At 44.6% G+C, this 24,270-nt stretch overlaps 2 protein-coding genes across 6 annotated transcripts in view; one reads left to right on the top strand and one right to left on the bottom strand.

The window, feature by feature from the left end:
* Positions 1–24,270, top strand: part of LOC141178593 (uncharacterized) — a 328,452-nt gene that overhangs the window by 79,455 nt on the left and 224,727 nt on the right. The window lies entirely within an intron of this gene.
* LOC141178602 (gastrula zinc finger protein XlCGF66.1-like) overlaps positions 869–24,270 on the bottom strand; it is a 29,823-nt gene continuing 6,421 nt past the window's right edge. For 2 of the 5 annotated variants that reach the window (XM_073660488.1, XM_073660489.1), the window contains exons 2-8: positions 11,724–11,992; positions 7,495–7,644; positions 7,186–7,365; positions 6,979–7,102; positions 6,798–6,895; positions 6,509–6,599; positions 870–4,008 (exon numbers count right to left, since the gene is read on the bottom strand). In XM_073660488.1, the coding sequence (XP_073516589.1) occupies positions 3,176–4,008; positions 6,509–6,599; positions 6,798–6,895; positions 6,979–7,102; positions 7,186–7,365; positions 7,495–7,572 (1,404 nt within the window). In that variant the 5' untranslated portion in view covers positions 7,573–7,644; positions 11,724–11,992 and the 3' untranslated portion in view covers positions 870–3,175. Of the gene's footprint in view, positions 4,009–6,508; positions 6,600–6,797; positions 6,896–6,978; positions 7,103–7,185; positions 7,366–7,494; positions 7,645–11,723; positions 11,993–24,270 lie in introns of all 5 variants that reach the window. The other 3 variants (XM_073660491.1, XM_073660490.1, XM_073660487.1) reach the window with 2 other exon arrangements.

The following is a 24,270-nucleotide window of genomic DNA, read 5'->3' as shown; positions in this document are numbered from 1 at the left end:
ACCACATTTCTGGGGCGGAGGGGGGTGAGGACTATACAGACATTACAGCAGAGGATCACAAATGATTCTTTCTTTGAAGTAAAACTTTGTTTGACAACAGGCAGGGAAATGTTTTACCTCACAAAAAGAATCAGCTGTGATCCCCTGCTGTGCTACCTGTATCCTCTTTTGCCTCCTCCCCAGTCCAGGAGCTGTGGTATGATCAGACCATGTTCCTGTACAGTCAGACACAGCCATTACACAGTACACAACAGGGGCACATTTATAAGATTATCTCAGCACAGGAACATTTTATTTAAACACATCCAATTGTGGAAATTATTATTATTCCAAGATGCATTGATTAAAATTAACTTTAGTTCCTGAGGAAACCCCTTTTAATGATATGCTCGTGCTCTGGGGCTGGACTGTAGGCGGGTCTTAACTTATGCTCTAGGCCAGATCAGCAAGAAAAGACCTGCCCCAGGCTGCCTCGAAGCACAAGTATGTTCCTGATAATAGAGACAGACAGCCAGAGAGAGAGAGAGACAGACAGCCAGAGAGAGAGAGAGACAGACAGCCAGAGAGAGAGAGAGACAATCAGAGAGAGAGACAACCAGACAGCCAGCCAGAGAGAGAGACAGCCAGAGAGAGACAGCCAGCCAGAGAGAGACAGCCAGCCAGAGAGAGCCAGAGACAGAGATCCAATGAGAGAGCGAGACAGCCAGCCAGAGAGAGACAGCCAGCCAGAAAGAGAGCCAGCCAGCCAGAAAGAGAGCCAGCCAGCCAGAGAGAGAGACAGACTGCCAGAGAGAGAGACAGACTGCCAGAGAGAGTGAGACAGCCAGCCAGAGAGAGACAGACAGCCAGAGAGAGAGAGAGACAGACAGCCAGAGAGAGAGAGAGACAGACAGCCAGAGAGAGAGAGACAGACAGCCAGAGAGAGAGAGACAGACAGCCAGAGAGAGAGAGAGAGAGAGACAGCCAGAGCGAGACAGACAGCCAGAGAGAGCGAGACAGACAGCCAGAGAGAGCAAGACAGACAGCCAGAGAGCGAGACAGACAGCCAGAGAGAGAGAGACAGACAGCCAGAGAGAGCCAGAGACAGAGATCCAATGAGAGAGTGAGACAGCTAGCCAGAGAGAGCCAGCCAGAGAGAGACATCCAGAGAGAAAGAGACAGTCAGCCAGAGAGCTTCAAAAACAATTCACCACAGTGACTGGTATAACAAAAAATGGTAAGTAAAGCGACTGTTTTCCAACGTTTCGACCCAAGCCTGGGTATTTTTCAAAATCGCAATACTAGGTTAAGTCGTCATTTAATCTGGCTGTAATACTGGTATCCTGAATAGAGCATAAGGCCATAGAGGAATGGTATGTAAGTAGGCAGTGGTGAAAGTAGCTGTCAATGATTGGGTAGCCTGGTAGCACCAGCAGGGCATATGACGTCAGGCATCTGGAGTATCGTGTTCAAGGGCACGCTGTGCACTGGCTGAGGTGGATTGGTACCTTCCTCTCCTGCTCTGCACCCATCAGTTAGATAAGTGTGGTGTGGAAGATCGAGAGCAGTTCTATTAGTGATCAGGAAGGACACTGTCCAGTAGCGTAGCTACCGGGAAGGGGCAGAGGGTGTTGTCGCCCTGGGCCCCGTGCTCAGTGGGGCCCACCATGGGGCACCCACCCAGAGTTACGCTATGCTTAGGTATATTGGAGCACTGTGCACTCTGATATAGTTAAGCCAGGGCTGCACAGCAAGCGACTCGCCGCCGGCTCCCTACTCCTTGAGCTCAGCTGTATTTACGTCTCTTAGAAGTGAAATGTGTTTTCGTTGTAATATCTGCAGACGAATGTTGACTGGAGAAGTCGTCATGTCGGTCTGGGCCAGATGGAAAAGATGGGAAAATGAATGACTCCACCAGAAAGAACTTCAGCTGTAAGTTACTATATACAGTATAACTGTACTGTGATTATTTGTATGTTCTGCAGCACTGGTATCTACCACGAAGTGGTCACCATATGGTGATACTATAAGTGTTGGTGTAGAGATTCATTTTCAGAGCGTTCATCTCCTGAGGATTCTCTATACCCACGATCAGAGGGCACCACCATAGTTGTACCCACGATTACCTGGTTAGAGCCCACTCAGATGTTTCGCCCCCCCTGAGCTGAAACCCTAGCTATGCCTCTGACACTGTCTCATTGTTCTCCTCTGTCACGGGAAGCTGCCTCCAGTCTATAAGATGCACTCACTTTTTAGCAAGATTTTTTCTAGCTAAAAGTGTGTCTTATAGTCCAAAAAATACAGTAAGTTCCAAAGTAATTTCACTTTCTCATTTGATTATACAACTGTCTGTTATATGTTTTTGTACAATTTGTCAGTAACATATATAGTTTCTCTCCGTCTGAATTATTTTTGATGGTCAACAAAATACAATTTTCCAGTAATTTATTTTTCACACTCTAGGTATGATAACGACTTCTCTCTGTGTGGGATTTTTGATATTTTTGATGTTTAAAAGGGATGTCCATTACTTGGACAACCCCTTCTCATTCCTCAGGTTTGGTTCTGTTAAATTAAAAACAATTATGCAAACCTCTTATGCTGATGCGGTTCCAGCGGTGTCGGCGCTTGCGTTCCCAGGGTTCATGTGAGCTTGTTAAGTCATGTGAGCCCTGCGCTGATGTCACTTTCCCCAACTTCGGACAAATCAAACATTAAAAAGAAGTCAAACAGCAGCCGCAGCCCTGACTTCTGGTTGTTGTTCAATACATCCGAAGGCAGAGACAGTGAAGCTGGCACTGATTAGGACCAGGGCTCGCGAGATGTAACAACCTCATGTGAGCCTTAGGAACTTGAGTCCCAATACCGCTGGAACATTGCCGACATAGGAGGAGCATATGAGTGTTTTCATATTAACAAGGCCAAACATGAGGAATGACAAGGGGTTGTCCTTGTAGTGGACAACCCCTTTATGACGATACAATTTTCGGTTAAAAGACTTCCAACATTCTGAACATGAATAAGGCTTCTTCCCTGTGTGACTTTTCTGAGGTTTAGTAACAGCTGATTTCTGTGAAAAATATTTCCCACATTAAGAACATGAAAAAGGCTTCTCCCCTGTATGAACTGTTTGGTGACTAAGAAAAGATGATTTCTTCACAAAACATTTTCCATATTCTGAACAGGAAAAGAAAACTTATCCCGTGTGAGTTCTCTGGTGGCCATCAAGATGCTCTTTACGGTTAAAAGATTTCCCACAGCTTGAACACGAAAAAGGCTTTTCTCCAGTGTGAGTTCTCTGATGTCTGGTAAGGCTTGATTTATCTGCAAAACATTTTCCACATTCTGAACATGAAAAAGGCTTCTCCCCTGTGTGAGTTCTCTGGTGCTTAACCAAATCTGATTTCTGGTTACAACGTTTCCCACATTCTGAGCATGAAAAAGGCTTCTCCCCTGTGTGGGTTGTCTGGTGGCTATCAAGATGCGCTTTCCGGATAAAACATTTCCCACATTTTGAACATGAAAAAGGCTTCTCCCCTGTGTGAGTTCTTTGGTGATTAACAAGATTCCATTTCTTGTTAAAACATTTCCCACATTCTAAACAGGAAAATGGCTTCTCCAATGTGTGAGTTCTCTGGTAACTAACAAGATCTGATTTCTGGTTAAAATATTTCAAGCACTTGGAATTAGAAAATCTATTCTCCGCTGTGTTAATTTTTTGATGTATAAGAAAAGACTTTTTGTGTGGAAAACTATTTCCATATTCTGAACATGAAAATGGCTTCTTTGCTTTAGGAGCAGTTTGTTTTTTAATGCTTATTTTGTGACTTTCATTTTCATTAGTAGTCGGTAATGAATCAGAAGACAGGGCCTGTTTCATAGGATCAGATGACAGATCTTTGCTGTGAAGGGATGATGGTAAATCTGGAGTAATGGCATTCACTTCAATTGTATCCTGTGGGATCTCAAGATCATCTGATTTAAAAATTAAAGATGTCAGCTGTCCCTCTGATCTCCTGGTACAGTCATCTGCCAAGAAGAAAACCAATTATTATTTTTGAATAAAATATCCTCAAATTTTTTATTTTTGAAATTTCTACTTAAAATGTATGTAAAAATCGCAAGTTATGTAAAAAAATTAATTACTGACCAAGACAATGACAGTACACAGTCTAATAGAAAACATCATAGGATGAACCAGTAGAGCGTGGTGTCCAACTGTTTGGTGGCTTTTTATTCCATATTTGGGAGACAGAATGAACAAACAATGTTATGTAGGCGAAAATAATATCAATAAAAACTTCTATTCATTCTGCAAAAAAACAAGTCTCCACTCAGGTCCATCATCTGTCAAAGGTTTCCACATTATTAGTGGCTCAAAGACTCTTGAAAAGTAACATGGCTTCCATAAACCAATCCAGCAATATCCACTCTCCCAAAGTCAGATCTCCCCCTCACTTCTGTGCCTTGCAGTACGCCCAAACCACATTTAGCCTCCATGTATTTGACATTACTATAGTGAGAAGAACCCACTTAATTGATGGTGTGTGTCTCCTGGAGCACAATCTGGGCACTATGTGTTGGGTAATGAAATTATATATTTGCAATTTTCACTCTCCATCATCCCCTGCGTGCTAATTTCTGGAAAGTGTTGGCGGAGTCAAAATAGTCACTATTCCTAGAGATTAATTCACTGAGGGGTATAATTTCCAAAATAGAGTCACATTATGGGGATTTCTACTGTTCGGGTTTTCTGCCATTTTCTCATATTATGAACATAGTGTCTCCCATCTTCTCTGGACTCAGCTCCTGCAACTTCTGCTGCTGTCACCAAGCGCCACCTTATTCATTGTGCAGGTGGCACTGGTAATGGAGGAGACATCGGAACCAGAAGCTCTGGGTGGTGCAGGCTCTGTCCAGCCACTAAGATTAGGGTGCATGCGACCAGTAGTACCATCCAGTCTGGCAGTATGGGTGTGTGTGCTGTCCAGCTGGAGTAATCTGCTCCCTACTTGGGTCAATTAGAAAGCACAGCACCCTACTAAAGCTCAAAATAAATTGCCGGAAGCTGCCAGATACAGCCTTGTTCTCCTCTAGTTCAGTCCTCTGTGCTCAGCTCCTGGCTTGTTTATTTTTTTCCCATTGTGACCCTGGCCTTTTTGCTGACTACTCTTACTGACTACTGTTGTGTCTTCTGATTTTGTATTTTCTCTGCCCTCCTGGTTCTGACCAGGTTACCTGACTATTCTTCTTGCCATCTCACACCACAGAACAGCAGGTAACACTGTGGCCCAAGTCTAGGGGTTTCTAAGTAAGTCCAGATCCATGTAGAAGGGATAAAGGGTAATGGGAAAAACTGAGTACATACAATAACACATCTCCAGAAATTATCAAACTCAACAGTCTCCATCAGTAAGTAGTGAGTAACTAGTGGTGAAACCTCTCTGGGGTAATTAGAGTATGGGGCTCGATGGCTCTTCTCAATCTAAACTATTGTAAGGGACAATATTTTCTATCAGATGAGTTATAAGAAGAAATATTAGACATTTAAAGAGAACTTTTTATAATAGTGCAGAGATGAGGTGTCTTAAATTTAGACCTCGGGCATTTGGAAGAGGCAATGGAGATATTTTTTTTAAAAGACTACCAGGGAGTTAGACTCACATACATGAGGCAGGCCGACCCCATGAGTTGCACTCATTTATGGTGGACCATTGGAGCTACTATGAGTCCTGACCAGAAGAATAGAGAAAGTATTAGTGCCCCCATTTCAGGAGAGATTGTGCAGTAATCTGAACTCCTTAGGATTGAAAACATAATGGAATTTATGACGGAGTAAATCCATGAAACCAGGGCTGGAGCCAACACATCTCCTGCAGGCGTGAATAAATGTATATTACAGCCATCAGCCACGCACAGCTTAGAGATATATCATGGCACAGGTGTAATGTTTTTATGTTGTTTATCGCAATCCTGTTTGAAGTTAGTTGGTTTTAAAAGAAATTGAAAAATTAGAAAAATTCACACTTGGCCCTCACTGCACATTTAATGTTGTCGATCATAAAAGTGAAGTTTTGTAGGGACCATATGAGCACATTCAGCATCACAGAAGGGAGAGAAGGTAGAGTTATCCAATAAGATATCAGGGTTCTAGGAAGCCAACAGCATCATTACCCTCCACCTTTTCTTACAGACCAATCATATTAGTTTTTTTCAAGTGATTTTCTAATTTGTCAGCACATTCTACATACGCTGTCATTTTACTTTGTAGTTTACAGACTTGAGCCGGTAACGGTCAGCATCTTCTAATTTAGGTAGGTGGATCCTCCAGGTTGTAAATTATATAGAAAATGGCTTTCAATGTTCAAAGTCATTTGAACAGTTTTGGGTGGAGGAGAATGTTGTGATCTAGAGGCAAAATGGTAGTCACATGATAGTGGAATGGCTGGACTACACCACAGATAAAGCAGCCAAAGCCGGTAATTGAGAAGAATCTGTGACTTCTCTGCATTTAGTGGTTACTACTCACCTGGGTAGTCATATGTGGGAATCTCCTCTTTACACCGCTCATCATCCCTCACATATGTCTCTGTAGTATTAATATGGGTCAGAACTTCACCCTGAAACAAATATTGTAAAAGTCACAGACAGATGGAGAAGTCCCATCTATGATCAGATCTAATCCTGCCATCTCCTCCGTTCTCATTACAGAAGTATAAAACATATAATACTAGTGGATAAAACAAGACTGAAGACAAGACCTTCACAGCCGTCTACACATCATAGGGGAGATCTCATGACACCTTCTCTCCATCTACCTGATGATCCTGAGGAACATTGGGGTCTTCTTGTTTACAGTCCTGTGGAAGAAGAGGATGGGGACATCTCTCTGGTGTTGTCCTCTTACTGGATAGATCTGGTGGAAACACATACAGGGAATGAATTCATTCTTTACATACAGATAATTATAGGCCGTGTGTATTTAGTCCTGTCTTTTACCTGGTGATGTGAGGGGCTGGGGAACCTCCATCATGATGTCCTTGTACAGCTCTTTGTGTCCTTCTAAATACTCCCACTCCTCCATGGAGAAATAGACGGCGACATCCTGACACCTTATAGGAACCTGACACATACAATGATACCGTCATCCCCCCGATCCCTTCATAGCGTTACTGTATAATGTCCCAGCATTCCCAGCAGTGTCACCTTTCCAGTCAGCAGCTCAATCATCTTGTAGGTGAGTTCTAGGATCTTCTGGTCATTGATGTCCTCATGTATCAGGGGGTGAGGTGGAGGCCCAGTAATTGGGCTCAGGGGTCTTCCCCATCCCTCAGACACAAGGTCCTGACAGCGCTCACTAGAGGTCTTCTTCACTACTATGTAATCCTGGTTATGGAGAGACACATTCATAAATCTCACTTCAGACATTTCCAGAGTCCTCTCCTCTCCAGTTCTGTCCATCTGTTATTCCCATAGATAAGAATGATGTAATGTGACGTCATCAGAATCTCTCACCTCTCCAGTAAGCCGGAAGAGGATCTCTAGGGTGAGGTGTAATATCCTCTCCACCATCTTGTCTCTGTCCATATCCATCCTTGATGGGTAAATCAGGAAAATTCTCTTATATAGAAGATCTTCACTGAGAGGATCTGATATTGTAGGGAACTGAATGAGAAGAAGATGAGCCGATGTAACATCATAAAAATCCTGTGTAATAATACAATTACTGGAGACAATAAGGGAAACATATGAGGAGATTATTGTACAGTATTTAGATTCCTTCTTTACATCTACTAATAAAACTAAAGGTGGTGTGAAAAAGTGTTTGCCCTTTTCCTGATTTCTTATTCTTTCACATGTCTTTCACACTTAAATGTTTCAGATCACAAAACAAATTTAAATATTAGACAAAGATAACACAAGTAAACACAAAATGCAGTTTTTAAATGAAGGGCTTTATTATTAAGGGAAAAAGAAATCCAAACCTACAGAGCCCTGTGTGAAAAAGTGATTGCACCCCCAACCCCCACCATTAAAACATAAATTAACTGTGGTTTATCACATCTTTGGGAAGCAAAGTTCAATTTCCCTAGCCACACACAGGCCTGATTACTGCCACACCTGTTCTCAATCAAGGAATCACTTAAATAGGACCTGCCTGACAAAGTGAAGTAGACTAAAAGATCCTCAAAAGCTAGACATCATGCTGCGATCCAAAGAAATTCAGGAACAAATGAGAAACAAAGTAATTGAGATCTATCAGTCTGGAAAAGGTTCTAAAGACATTTCTAAAGCTTTCACACTCCAGCGAACCATGGTGAGAGCCATTATCCACAAATAGCAAAAACATGGAACAGTGGTGAATGTTTCCAGGAGTGGTCGGCCGACCAAAATTACCCCAACAAGTGTTTGATCCATGAATCGCCCAATAAATTTTGGGGTTAGAATTGAAGCAGGATGTTTTCAGATGAAAGTGGCCACTGAGCTTTGATTGTCACATAGTGTCATCATCAGCAGGTTGTAATAGAGATGCAGAGAGGCTGGAAAAGTCACAGAAAGGCAGAGAAATGGACGTCCTTTGGCCACATCCCACACTAATGACTGTTTCATTGTGAACAATGCCTTTCAGAACTGGATGATGAATGCCACACAACTGCAGGCACATTTAAGGGAGGTGAGAGGAACCCAAGTGTCCTGTCAGACCATTTGAAACAGTTTACATCAGTGTGGTCTGCTAGGGTACCTGACCATACAACCAGGCACAGGCGTCATCAACTTGCATGGGCCAGGTAGCATCTACACTGGACAGTGGGCTGCAGTGCTGTCCATTGATTAAACTCTATTGAAACTGAGCAGAAATGATGGCTGCCAATGATGTTGGAGACGTCAAAGAGAGTGCTATGCATCAGCGACTGTTGTAGCCAGTGATGGTTTTGTTACAGTGTGGGCAGGTGTGTCTAGTCAATACAGAACTACCCTACACTTTGTGAATGGTACAGTGACAAGCCCCTACTTCTTGAATAACCTCATTAATCCAGTCATTGTGCCTCTGCACAAACAACATAGGCCTAATTTCATCTTCATCCCACCATCGACAAGGTGAACCCGTTTGGGATAGATCTACACTGTCTAATATTAAAAACCTTACCATGAGTCAAAGTTTACCTCAGAGTGAATAAGGGCAGACAGAAGGTGTCTGTCGCTGGTGGATAGCTTTTATACTATTGTTGATCAAAAACAGTGTTACTAAGAACCCTATTTTATTTAAATGCACTTGCTTTTTATTTATTTATAGTAGGGTTTTTGTTCATTTTGCTTCTTGTAGGTTTTTCTGAATCTTATAGAAAACCTGTGGGATCAACCGAGTCGCTGTGTAGAGGATTGTAATTCTGTACCCCAGAACCTTAATGACCTGTGGGCCGCCCTTCAAGAAGAATGGCATATCATGCCTCAGCAGACAACAATTAAACTTGTGAACAGCACTCACCACTGTTATTATTATTTATTTATATAGCACCATTGATTCCATGGTGCTGTATATACCACCCCTGGCAAAAATTATGGAATCACCGGGCTCGGAGGATGTTCATTCAGTTGTTTAATGTTGTTGAAAAAAAGCAGATCACAGACATGGCACAAACTAAAGTCATTTCAAATGGCAACTTTAGGGCTTTAAGAAACACTAAAAGAAATCAAGATTAAAAATGTGGTACTGAGTAAGAGTATTTTTTTTCACACCAAGCAGAGGGAAAAAATTATGGAATCACTCAATTCTGTGAAGAGATTTGCAAAGGGAGGTAGCAGAGGAGTAGCGAGGCGAGAGATGAACTAGTAGGGCAGCAGAGTTAAGGACAGACTGGAGAGGTACGAGAGTGTTACCAGGTAGGCCACAAAGGAGGATGTTGCAGTAGTCGAGGTGGGAGCTGATGAGGGCATGCACAAGCAGTTTAGGAGATTGACGGTTGAGGAAAGGACGGATTCTGGAAATATTTTTGAGCTGGAGGCGACAGGAGGTGGCAAAGGCTTGGATGTGGGGTTTAAAGGACAGGACAGAGTCAAGGGTTACTCTGAGGCAGTGGATTGCCGGTACAGGGGAAAGTGTGATGTCGTTTATTGTTATAGAAAGGTCAGGTGAGGAAGATACGCAAGATGGAGGAAAGGTGAGGAGTCCAGATTTGTCCACATTGAGTTTGAGGAAGCAAGAGGAGAAGAAGGAGGAAATGGCTGAATGAAATGCTGGAATTCTGGACAGCAGAGAGGTGACATCTGGGCCAGAGAGGTAGAGCTGGGTGTCATCAGCGTACAGGTGGTACTGGAAACCATGGGACTTTATGAGCTGTCCCTCGCCAAGGATATAGATGGAGAAGAGTAGGGGTCCTAGAACAGAGCCTTGAGGGACTCCAACAGAGAGAGGACAGGATGAGGAAGTAGTGTGGGAGTGGGAAACACTAAAAGTGTGGTTAGAAAGGTATGAGGAGATCCAGGATAGGGCAACCAAAGGAAGAAAGAATCTATAGTAGGAGGCAGTGGTCAACTATGTCGAAGGCAGAGGACAGGTCTAGAAAAAGGAGTATGGAGAATAGTCTGTTAGCTTTGGCTGTAAGTAAGTCATTAGTAATTTTGGTAAGGGTAGTTTCGGTGGAATGGTAGGGACGGAACCAGATTGTTGGTTGTCGAAGAAAGAGTTAGATGAGAAATGGGAGGAAAGTTCAGCGTGAACATGTTGCTCAAGGAGTTTGAATGCAAATGGGAGCAGCGATATGGGGCGATAGCTGGACAAAGCGGTTGAGTTGAGGGATGGCTTTTTGAGGATAGGCGTGATTGTGGCATGTTTGAAAGCAGAGGGGAAGGTTCCAGAAGTTAGTGATAGATTGAAGAGATGGGTTAGAGATGGGATGAGTGTGAGAGTGACGTTGGGGAGAAGGTGGGATGGGATGGGGTCAAGTGCACAAGTGGTGAGGTGTAATTTGGAGAGGAGGTGAGTAAGCTCTCTTTCAGTGATGTTGGAGAGGGAGGTTATGGGGAAAGGACAATGGTCTGGAAAACAAAGGGGTTATGGTGGTCAGACCGTGAAGGCTTGCCTTGTTTGGTCAATATTGTTTTTGAAGTGTGTGGCGAACGCCTCAGCAGTGATGAGGGAGGTCAGAGGGGGCAGCGGAGGTCGGAGGAGGGAGTTAAAAGTTTTGAATAACTGTTTGGGGTTGTCGGATAAGGAAGAAATGAGGGTTGTGAAGAAGGCCTGTTTGACAGAGGTGAGGGCTGATTTGAATTTGAGTGTTGCTTGTTTGAATGCAGTGAAGTCATCTTGCGAATGTGTTTTCTTCCAACGCCGCTCTGCAACCCTGGATGCTTGCCGAAACTTTTTGGTGAGGTTATTGTGCAAAGGTTGTCTATTGATTCGTTGCACTCTGCCATACACAAGAGGGGCAACCGAGTCAATAGCAAATGCGAGAGTGGCATTGTAGAAAGCAGAGAGGGAGAGAAGGTGAGAGAAGGAGAGTCGCCGGCTTGTTTTATGTTTGAGTAGGACAGATCTGAAGTTGAGGAGCAGGTTGGCAGATGAGGTCAGGTGGGGAAGTAATAGGGAAGGAGATATGATTATCTGGTTAGAGGGTACTGGGGTCTGGGGATAGAGGAGAAGAGTGAGGATTAATGGAACAAAAACTGTAAAGGCATATGTAAGCATGGTGAAAGTGTAAGGGAGAATAGAGAAGCAAGTACAGTTAATAGGTGGTTACTCGTACCTTCTCGTCACTTCTGGTCCAATTCTGGCATATTTCTGCAGGTTACTCAAGGAGACATACTCATGGAGATAGACCACGGTCACACAGACCTGTATGTCTCAATTTCTACAGCTTCCAAAGCACATGGAATAGGCCACGTGTGAGTAGGAGGGAGGAGCCACAAGGAGACGATTCACAAAAACAGGGGGGATAAATAGGAGAGAGAGGCCGTATAAACAGTTTTGAATGGAGATAAATGGATATGTAGAGTATTGCACATTGAAACGTTCCTGCAATTGAAACAGATGGTTGTCAGATCAAGGGTGATGGCAATATTGAAGAATATAAATTGTGAGATTACATGTCTGGATATCTGGCATATTTCTGCAGGTTACTCAAGGAGACATACTCATGGAGACAAACCACTGTTGTTGGCTTTTGTTTCAATAAATTGTTTGAGATGAGAAAATCACTATTGCATGCTTCTACTTAAGTGCTCTACTTTCATGATGAAATCTCACAGTAGCGTGAAGATTTTACGTTTTCCAGAAATTTCTCCAGAAAGCCAAATATCCCTAACTTTTTGTGAGTAGTGTATATACACACATACATTTGGCGGATTTCCCTATTCTGCAGACCGCCTGCTGCCGTTTTACTTGGCGGAACCGGACCAGATGGTTTGGAGATGAATGAGAGAGACCAAAGTCCAAAAATAAATTATTATTTACTTAACAAAACTTGATGAGAAGTAATACATCAGATAGCCACATGTAAGGGAATGATAATCCTCCGGATATATTTTCAATCTATATGTAGCAAAAATCCGGATAACTAAAATATAACTTTTACTTAGAATCTTTAAAAACTATTAAGAAAATACAGTAAAACACCACTACGTGTGGACGAACAAGCCAAACATATATTACACACCACCTTTGCTATGGTCCAAAAGATATCTCAAAAGTCAGACCTTTATCAGATAGGTGTGTAAATTTAAGCGGAAAAAATACAGTTGCTCTTCCACCCAGAAATAGCAGAATGCTGTCACTTTCTTTAATGGAGCAACACAAATTAGTTAGTTTACACTTGGTAAATGGGGGCAGCGGAGGTCATTAACTCATTACTGAGTTACTGCGTTGTCATTAACTCATTCTTAGCAGCGTATCAACGGCAGGGTTTTATTGTGCCCAAAAATACCACTTGCCACCAAATCCGTCTCACACTGCTCTTCACAATGGTATATATACAGAGACAGTGATAGTGGTCAGTATAAACCAACACCGCTTAGACATGTACAGCAGCACCGTTAAACATTGCACTAGGGGACAATCAAACCCATCTACTATGGTGCCTATACATACAGAGACTATCTCAAATCATAGCTGTGTATTATGTAGTACTATATACACGTATTCTAGAAATCTCGTAGGCAGTACTCAAGTGGTGGAGCATCTTTTCTACTCCATCCCACTGAAACCCTGTTCTTGATCATATATAGCATGGAGTGCATACATTTATTTCTGCACTCAGACCACTGCTTTATCACAGTAAAGGAACGGTCTCACCCAAGATTTAGTCCCTTCCGGCTTGCACTCAGATCCTTATTAGTGTTGAGCGAGTATGTTTATCCGAGTATGCTCGGGCCGAGCTCCGAGTATTTATAGCTGCTCGGTGATATGCTTGAATCGCTCCCGTGTGCATGATTTGCGACTGTTTGACAGCTTTATTACATGTGAGGAATGTGTAAGAAATAGACATTCCTCACATGTAATAAAACTGTCAAACAGTCGCAAATCATGCACACGGGAGCGATTTAACCTTATCACCAAGCAGCTATAAATACTCGGAGCTCGGCCCGAGCATACTCGGCGAAAGGGTAAATAGAACATACTCACTCAACACTAATCCTTATGCCTCCTGCCAACCCTGGGTGTGTGACCTCCCACAGGATCTCCCAACGCGTTTCATCACAAATGTAGAATCATCAGGGCAGTTGTGAACCTGCTTGTGTCCTCATGGGGGCCTTTGCAAGTCATCTGCCAACTTTCCTGGCTGTTGCAGTATCACTTACTGGCTTCCTTGTTCTTTTATTGTGCACTCTGTCGAAACCCCGCCTCCGGCGGATGGCGCATTTCCGGTCTTTGGACCGCATATCCGGTTTCCGGAGCGCACATCTGGCCTGTGGAACGCAAGCCGCCACAGTGGAACGCATATTACCACTTCCGCCGGCTGTGCTACAAACACCAGCCCGCAAACTAGCCTGAAGCTCCATTCCAGATAAAGACAGGAGGGGAACGGTCACACCACCTCTCCATGCCCATCACCACAATTCTTATGTTTGTGGGGAGGCCATAACACAGATCTTAACCATTAGACTAGGATCCTATAGGCCTATTCTTGTTAGACAGGTAATTCATATGTCCTGCCCCATCCCTAGGGGTAGTGCAGGTATTCCTTCAGCAACTAATTTTTAATAAAAACCAATGGTCTCAAAAAAAGCATTCCTTACCAAAAAAGTATTTTCACTCTTTAATAATGACATAATCCAATTCACTTAAACACGTCATGTAGAGAAGATGTGTGTGTCAAAAAAATGCCAGGGTGATCAAACAGGAAGAAGGGTAGTAGTGGAGGAACGCATGATATAATTTGCATGAGGGAACCAGGGAACACCAACGAAAACCCAAAGAATGGGTGGAAAAGATCTCTAGAGTATCCCTCTCTATCTGCACACCTACTTAAGGTGGAGGTTGGCACCCTGTCCTGCGCAATTGCACCCCCACTCATTGGCGGCTGTCCCTGACTACATGTCCCTATTACACCTCTATTTCAAAGAAAAGAGTTACGAACATTTGCCCATTCAGGCCATTCGGGTATACCATTCTGAGGTTGAAAATCCAATGGGTCTCCCTCTGTAAAATCGACCTATCCCAGCTACCTCCTCTCACAGGAGGTGTGATTTTCTCGATCCCCATAAATAGGTTCTTCCTTACATCCCCTTGATGCCGTAGGTTGATGTGATTAGCGACCTGTGTATCTCTTTTATTCCTTATATCTCGTATATGTTTCCCCACTTGCTTACGAAATTCTCTTCTTGTTTTTTCAACGTACTCCACCCCGCACTCACATGTGCCCTTATAGATGACGCCCTTAGTGCGACAATTTATGAAGTGCCGGATGGAGTACGTGGTACCAGTAACATTGCTTTTGAACTCAGCCTGACTGGATCGATTCACACATCTTACATCCCCCACATGTGAAACACCGTTTGAATCCTCTAGCCAACCAAGTCGGGGCGATTCTCAGCTGATAGTGGCTATGCACTAGCCTATCCCTCATAGATTTACCTTTTCAGTATGTGATTTGTGGGTAAGGTGTGATCTCATTCTCTATGTCTGTGTCCATCTTTAATAATGACCAATGCCTTTGGAGGATTGATCTAATCTCCTCCGCTCTATTGCAATATCTCATGACGAATTGTGTAGTTACACTTTGATCAGGTTTTTGTTTTGGGATCAAAAGGGGTCTCCGATCTCTCTTTAAGGCCTCATTGTATGCCACCCTCAAGACTCTTTCGGGGTAACCCCTGTCTTTAAACCTTATCTTGAGGTCATCTGCCTGCTCCTTGAAGGACCGCAAGGTAGAGCAATTCTGGCGCATTCTTAAATATTGTACCTTAGGGATTCCCCTCCTGAGGGGGGCCGGATGGTTGTTCTCCCACCTCAGGAGGGAATTTGTGGCTGTTTCTTTCCTATGGGTCTTAGTGATAATTTCACCCTTGGAATTGATCTCAATTTTAATGTCCAAAAAAGCCAGGGTAGATGAATTCACCTCATACGTAGAATGTAACCCAATATTGTTGACATTGAGTTTCTTGACAAAATCCCCGAACGTCTCCACAGTGCCCTTCCAGATGACAAAGAGACCACCAGCCCAGGAGCAGGTTGACATACGATGGTGCACACGGGCTGCCTATCGCGGTGCCCCTGAGCTGGTGGAAGTACTCATTATTGAATAAAAATACATTTTTGGTCAGGCAAAATTCCAGTGCTTTCATCACGAACTGGTTATGTCTCTCATACTGTCGCCCCCTGGTGCTCAAATAGCGATTAACTGCTTTCAAGCCCTCCTGATGTAGGATGGAGGAGTACAGTGCCTCCACATCTATAGTCTCCAAAACCATGCCAGGTTCCACACATATCCCCTCCAATTTACACAAAAGCCTTAGTTACTTACCGGTAACGGGATTTTTCGGAGCCCATGACAGCACCACGTGAGAGAGAGGATCCGCCCATCAAGGACAGGAAACCTACAGGTTAAAAAGGGCGGCCCTCTCTTCCCGCCTCAGTTTAGTTAACAGAGCATGAGAGTACCGCCAAGGTTAGTTATAACAAAACATAATCACATTAAGTACATCACTTTTCATCAATTTCCCGCAAGGGTGCACAAAAAGAAATCAACTCTACGGGAGTGCACAACACCAGTGAAGGGAGGGAATATAAAGGTGCTGTCATGGGCTCCGAAAAATCCCGTTACCGGTAAGTAACTAAGGCTTTATTCGGTCTCCCATGACAGCACCACGTGAGAGAATTTCAGAGACGAAGGAAATTAGGGAGGGACCACAGCTTGAAGTACCCTTCTCCCGAAAGTGAGATCTGCAGAGCCACCCAGATCCAATCTATAGTGCCTATAGAAAGTAGAGGGAGAAGACCAAGTGGCAGCCTTACAAATTTCCTCAATGGAAAGCCCTGTCTTCTCCGCCCAGGAGGTTGATACCGCTCTGGTAGAATGCGCCCTCAATCCCTCCAGTATCTCTTTATCCCCTGAGGAGTATGCGAGGGAAATGGCCTCCTTGATCCATCTAGCGATTGTAGTATTTGAGGCCTTACGACCCTTCCTAGCCCCCTGATAGCAAATAAATAGGGACTTATCCTTTCTAAAGCCACGTGATACTTCTAAGTACCTTAGTACGCACCTCCTAACGTCTAAAGTGTGAAGTCTCTCCTCTTTTTGATTTTTGGGCGGAAAGCAAAAAGTTGGGAGAACTATTTCCTAGGTTCTATGGAATCGAGTGGCCACTTTAGGAAGAAAGGCTGGATCAGGTTTTAATATAATCCTATCGTCCAGAATTTGCGTAAATGGAGGGCATATTGAAAGGGCCTGTAGGTCACTGACTCTCCTGGCTGAAGTTAGGGCTACTAACAGGACCTTCTTTAGGAAAATAATTTTGGGGGAGACTAAATCTAGTGGCTCAAAAGGAGGACTGGTCAAGGCATCTAAGACAAAATTCAAATCCCAGGAAGACATCTTTACCTTGGTAATGGGTCTACACCTAAAGGAAGCTTTTAAAAAACAGGCTATCCAATAGTTATCTGCAATATTGGAAGAAAATAAAGCTCCCAACGCCGACACCTGTACTTTCAAGGTACTAGTAGTGAGACCTAATTCTAAGCCTCGCTGCAGAAATTCCAGAATTTTCCCAATAGGGGGCTCCTCCTCCACCTTAACATCTGCAAAGGACAGAAACTTCCTCCAGGTCCTGGCATAAATACGGGTGGTAACAGGTTTTCTGCTAGCCAGGAGAGTATTCACTACATTTGCGGGGAATCCTTTGTTGGTCAATAACACCCTCTCAAATTCCACGCCGTCATATTTAGACTCGGGGTTGGAGGATGGGAAAGTGGCCCTTGAGTGAGGAGGTCCGGAATCTCCGGAAGAACCCAGGGATCTGATATGGACATCTTCCGGAGACAAGGGAACCACGGTCTTTTGGGCCAAAAGGGACATATGAGTATCACTCTGGCCCGGTCTGCCCTGATCTTATCACCGCTGGGAGCAGGATCATGGGAGGGAAGGCATATGCCAGAGGAATTCTCCAGGGAACCATGAAGGCGTCCACTGCCAGGGGTCCTTCTCTGGGGTCTAAGGAACAAAAATTTTCCACTTTCCGATTGGCTCTTGTTGCGAATAAGTCCACAGTCGGAAGGCCCCACAATTCTACGATTCTGGAGAATATTTGTATATTTAGGGACCACTCTCCCTCTTTTACAGAAGTACGGCTGAGGAAATCCGCTGTGATGTTTTCCTTGCCTTTTAGATGAGTAGCCGAAAGAGAGAGACAGTGATCTTCGGCTTTCAGCAGAAGTGCGTTCGCTACCCTCATCAAGTTTCTTGAGCGGGTTCCCCCTTGGTGGTTTATGTAAGCTACCGTGACTTGATTGTCCGAGAGTACACGGACATGCTGGTCCTGTAAATATACAAGGAACTCGTTGAACGCATGCTGCACCGCCAGAAGCTCCTTAACATTTGATGACAACTGTTGCTCACTGCTTGACCAGGTTCCCTGCACTAATTTCCCTTCAAAGTGAGCTCCCCAACCTGTGGCACTTGCATCAGTGGACAAGACTGCAGTTGGACTACATTCCCAGGGAACCCCTTTAGCAAGATTGTCTTGTCGTAACCACCAACGAAGGGACCATATGGCACAAGGACCTAGCGTAAACCTACGCTCTAGATGCCCCTCTAAAGCTGCGTTATTGTACAACACATCCCACTGAAAGGCTCTTGAATGCAATTGTGACCAACGAACCACAGGAAAAGTGGAGGTGAAGGTTCCCAATAGTGACATGGCCTTACGGAGTGACATAGAAGGTTTACGTATACATTGTTCTACCAACTCCCGGATTCTATCAATTTTCTCTTCTGGAAGACAACATAGCTGTTTCCTGGAATCTAATATGACCCCCAGATATTGTTGTACCTTGAGTGGAGATAGTCTAGACTTTTCTAAATTTAGAAACCACCCCAAACTCTTTAAGACCGACATGGTCTCCTGCAGGTGGGTCTCGCACTGAACCAACGAATTCCCCACTATCAGGAGATCATCCAGGTAAGGGATAATTAGAATGTCCCTTTCTCTTATATGGGCCATAACTTCCGCCATTACTTTAGTAAAAACCCGTGGGGCTATAGCTAAACCGAAGGGGAGTGCAGTGTATTGGAAGTGTCTATTTCAATGGCCAGCCTCAAGTATTTCTGGTAATCACTATGAATTGGGATATGGTAATACGCATCTTTGAGATCGAGCACTACCATATAGCAGTGGGGAAAAAGTAACTTTATTACGGATTTTAAAGACTCCATTTTAAAGGTGTGTATTTTAAGGAAATTATTCAGGGATTTCAGATTTATAATTGTCCTGAAACTTCCATTCGGTTTCGGAATCAAGAAGAGCGGGGAGTAGAAACCAAGACCCTTTTCAGCTTCCGGAACCTCAATCAGGACGTGCTTTCTTATTAGGGTTTGTACTTCCGAAACGAGGGCAGCCTGGCGTTCTGGAGAAGAACTGGAGGGAACAACCATGAATCTTTTGTGAGGCAATGCTTTAAATTGAAATTTAAGACCATACTTAATCAGGCTCAAAATCCAATTACTATGAGAAATCTGTTCCCAAGCTGGGACAAAAAATGACAATCTCCCTCCCACCTGGGCTGATTGTGTATCCCCTGGCTCCTGCTCAATTTTTGGAGACGGACCAAAGAGTAGACCTCTACCTTTTCGACCCCTTTCGTCAGACTTGTCTTGCTCCCTGAAATATCTCTTCCGGAAAAATTTCCTCTTCCGGAACGATCTCTTAAAGAAGGGTAGAGGTACTGATGGAAACCCCTTCTTAGGGTCCCCCGCTTTCTCCCATAAGTCGTCCATGGTCTGACCAAAGAGGTATTCCCCTTCACACGGGATTGTACACAGTCTGGACTTAGTCTGTAAATCCCCTGGCCAGCTTTTAATCCACAAGGCTCGCCGAGCCGCATTTGACAGTGCTGCTGACTTTGCTGCCAACCTCACCGAGTCCACAGATGCATCAGCAAGAAAAGTTGCCACCCCCTGAACCAGTGGAAGGGAAGAAATAATGTCTTTCCTAGAAGTCCCATCCTTCAACTGACTGTCTAGCTGTTCAAGCCACACCATCAGGGCTCTGGACGTACAGGTAGCTGCTACTGTTGGTCTCAGTGCTCCCGCAGCTGTCTCCCATGCCCCTTTCAGGAAAGTATCAGCCCGTCTGTCTAGGGGATCTCTCAATGCACCCATATCATCGAACGGGAGGGAAGTTCTTTTCGCTGCTTTGGTAACAGCAACATCCAGCTTGGGTGCTTTTAACCAGGAGGAACACATAGCATCCTCAAACGGATATTTCCTTTTAAAGGATGGAGGAACACTACCCTTCTTGTCAGGCTTTCTCCACTCCTTATCAATGAGGTCTTTCACCTTTGAATTTACTGGAAAGACCCTTCTCTTCTTTAGCCCCAGACCACCAAACATAACATCCTCAGCTGACTTCTCTACCCTCGAGTCCACTATCCCCATTGTAGATCGGACGGCTTTTACTAGGGCATCGACCTCCTTCAGGGGGAAGCACTGTCTATCTGGCTCACTATCAGAGGAAGAGAAGGCGGAGGAGGAAGCGACCGATAGCTCAGAGTCTGAACCCAGCTGGGTTTCTTGAGGAATATGCCCAGACTCTGAACCTTGCAATGCTTTGCCTATTTCTTCCCTTATTAAAGTTCTAAGGCCTGGGGAAAAATCTGGGGTCTCCTCCGATATCATTTTGCTGATACAAAGCTGACATAATCTTTTGCTATATGAATCAGGGAGTGGACAGCTGCATAAGGCACACTCTCTGTGCTTGAACTTCAAGGAACATTTCTTGCTCTAAAAGAAAGTCATAGATAGAAAGAAGGAGGAAACATTAGTAGAACTTTCACGAAGATTCCACTCACCCCACAGAACCTTCGGTACCGTAGAAGCAGAAGAATCCAGCATGCATGGCGAGGAATCACGCCGCACCGGACCGTCCTTCCTGCTCTTAGTGGTAGCTCTTCTAGCTGTATGACCAGACCCTAGCCGGGAATGACGCTGCGCCACTAGCTGTGAGGGCTCCCCAGAGGGCTGCTCCTGCAGGAGATGTTGTTGCCTAGGTGACAGCTCCTGTGAATCTTCCATAGCTTACAATGTAAGAATGGGCTGGGAAGCACCTCTGTATGTTACCAGACCCTTTATATACTGGCCATACCGGTACCATGTGTGGGTGTGTCTTTCCTTTTTTTTTTTTACCCAGGAGGGCGTTACCTGCTCCTTGGTCTTCCTCCCCAGGTCCAGGTGGGATCCAGGTGGGCTCCTCGCCGCCAGATCCTCAATCCCCCGGCGTTCAGCTGCTCGCGCCAAAAAACTCAAACGAACCCCGCCCCTTCCGGTGTCGTCACAGGGCTTCCTGCCCGGCGCACCGGAAGTCGCGTCAGAAGGTGCCCCCATGAGCCCTGCCGTGGCGTCTCCAGAGGACCGGGACGAACCGGCTCAAACCACCTGCTGTGGCCCTCTCTGGGACAGGAGTCCATCTTCTGCAGGTAAGCCTGCAAGGTCCCCCATCATGGACAGGAAACCTAAACTGAGGCGGGAAGAGAGGGCCGCCCTTTTTAACCTGTAGGTTTCCTGTCCTTGATGGGCGGATCCTTTTTCTCACGTGGTGCTGTCATGGGAGACCGAATAAATATTGGTGGTATCCCGTACGTGTGAGTTGAGGACTGTCACAAATGGCCTTAGAATTTTTCCACATACATACCAAGTTTCTCGGTTAAGCTGTTAATTCCACAGACAATCGGCCTTCCTTTTAACGGATCGATGCCTTTGTGGACTTTCGGGAGGCAATAAAAAGTTGCCATCACCGAAAAAAGGGGAGCAGAAATTCCTTTTCTTCCCTATTGATCACCCCCTGCGCAAATCCATCCTCCGCAAAGGATCTCAGCTCTTTACAAAATTCTTTCACTGGATTGAAGTAATACATCAGATAGCAGGCAAAGTACTTTATGAAGGCTTCTTCTGCATTATGCAGTCCAGTAAACCATTATGGGAAGGTCCTTCATTCCCTGTGACGACCATCCGGGTCAAGATGTGTCGCTATGGCCCATCAGAGCTACTCTCGGCTCCCAGTTGATTTGTGAAGACCTCACAGGCTGAGGTGCATCCTCACTACTACTCTCAAAGTCCATTCAATGACGGCCACACACTCCTTTCTGTGGCACTACATCTTCATCTCTCCGTAGGAGAACTCATGTCCCAGTTTTGCAACACTGCAGCTTCCTCTCTAGTATAGACAATTGTTTGCTTAAATGCAGATTATCTAAAATAAGGAATCCATCCTAAACTTAACCCCCTTTAATTAGGCCTTCTGACCACCATCCAGGGCAAAGTACCTTATTCTGCTGCTCACCTTAGCAAAGTTTTTTTTCCTTTTAATTAGGCCTCCTGGCCTTCTGATTCCCCTGGGCAAAGTTCCGTACTGTTTAAGTAGGCCTCCTGGCCTGAGCTAAGGACCTCATCCTGCTCTTGGTCTCCACTATGCTCCCTCTGCCATTATATCTTTGCTTTCCTTCACAGCGTACCATCTGATGTCTCCCTCCTGGCACACAACACCATATCAATTTAAGCCTGCAACCAGATATACGAGAGGTCTGTATTTCTCACTTACTTATCCCTATCTGACTCATCACCAGGAAACTGTTCTCCTGTCTGCCCATGTAGCTCAGAATAAGTTCTCCCACCAGAATGATGGCCCACACAGACCCCACACAGTATGATGGCCCCCAAAGCCCCTCAAACAGTATTATGTCCATGACAGCCTGCTACACAAAATGAGGACCTTCTCTCAGTATCGAGGCCCTTAAAGTCCACCACAGCCCCCCACACAGTATAATAGCCTCCACCAGCCGCCCATTCAGTATGAAAGCCTAAACAGCCCTTTGCTTATTATGATGCCATCACAATTCCTGAAGTTTAAAAAAAAAAAGCACACACACTACTCATCCAAACCCATTCCTGAGGTGCGCTGCTCCGGTCTGTGCAGTGTGAGTACTGTGGTTCAATACTACAGGTGTGATGTAGTGACGCCATTGTACCTGCAGTGCACGGAGTCTCAGACTCACAGGTGAAGGCTGAATGGTGGATTGGGGAGCTTTTGACTCCCTGATTCACTATTTAATTAAATGGTTTCACAGTCATGGAATGTGGATGTTGCTGAAATTTCGATGATGGATAAGGAGAAGGTGCCCGATGCCAAACCGCCCTGATCCCTCTCAATTCACAGGCACCGTAGCGACCGCATGGGCTACCTCTATGGATGATACTCCCTGCCTAGAATGGGACTAAGTGAGTATTTATTAATTAGCCATGGGGTAGTCGGTGATGTGGATGGTACCATAATGTGTGTGTAGGGGACAGTACTGTGGGAATATTAGAAAGTGGGGGAATAGCAGTAATGTGGGAACATTAAACTGTGTGTGAGGGGGATGCTAGTCCTGTGGGAACATTTCCTGTGTGTGGGGGAAGCCAGTACTGTGGGAACATTATACTGTGTGTGGGGGGATGGCGGCACTGTGAAAAGATTGTACTGTGTGTGGGGGGATGACGGTACTGTGGGAATATTATACTGTGTAGAGGAGATGGCGGTAATGTGGGATCATTATACTTTGTGTGGGGGATGGCGGTACTGTGTAAAGATTATACTGTGTGTGGCCTCCTGTGGCTCTGGTTACTTAATGTGTTTGTTAGCACTGAGACAAATGTCTGTTATACGTTCAGCGGGGCTCCCTGTATGCTCGATGCCATACAGGTGCTCCAAGATGTTTTGCTCCTTTCGTGACTCCTATTCCTACAGAGATGACAAAGTCCTCTCAACCCTCCAACTCCAGGCAGCCCTCGTTCAAGCCTAAAACTTCTTTACACACTTTTTCAAGGCCACAAAGCCCTCCACTTCTAAATCCATCACCATATGAAGGTTTTATCTCACCCTAAACTTTTCCTACTTGAAGGGATAGGTTTCTGCCCTTTCAATACTCTTTCAGTATACACAGGCTTTTCACAATCATGTTAAGACCCTTCAGGGGGTGGTTCACTGTGTCCTCCTTACATTCAACCGGTAGGACCTTGGGACCTTTTTTTGTCTGCTCTCCAAAAAAGGGAAAGATTCTTAGTCAGCTTCTCCTCAAAATTACTTTAATAGAATCTGTCGCGAGGCAACAAATGAGAAAGAAAAAAATATTGTGGTGGGCACTGTCATGATGAAAACCAAGATGAGAAGGTGTAGAAGAAGAAAAGAACATTTGTTTATCACATTATGGCCTGAGGAAGAAGTCAACTCAATGTTGAAATGCGTTGCTGTCTTTTAATAAATGTTTGTTATTTTTCTATATGGTCTCATCCTGGCCATCATTGTGACTGCGCCAACCACAACTTTTTTTTCTTTTATTGCCTCGCAATTCTTTTAATGAGCCATTCTGTCGGCTTTTGCCGGACTCTCACAACTCCACCAGATGAGCCAATACCATCTACTCTTCCCTGCTTCTTATCACCAGGAATTTACTATGGAGCGCTCTTATTTTATCTTTTAGTTTTATAGCATTTTATGGCATTTCTGGTGCTCAAAACCTCCATTCACAGGGTGTCTGAGATTGCTGCCCTTTCCTGTAGGGTTCTCTTCCTCATTCTCCATCAAGATAAGGTGGTCTTGTCACTCGCA

The sequence above is a fragment of the Phyllobates terribilis genome, unplaced genomic scaffold, assembly GCF_046119375.1.
Source record: "Phyllobates terribilis strain yellow unplaced genomic scaffold, ASM4611937v1 Scaffold_29__1_contigs__length_15306474, whole genome shotgun sequence".
In the NCBI taxonomy this organism is placed as follows: Eukaryota; Metazoa; Chordata; class Amphibia; order Anura; family Dendrobatidae; genus Phyllobates; species Phyllobates terribilis.
Note: the sequence above shows the minus strand (reverse complement) of the source record. Positions and strands in the feature narration are given on the sequence as shown.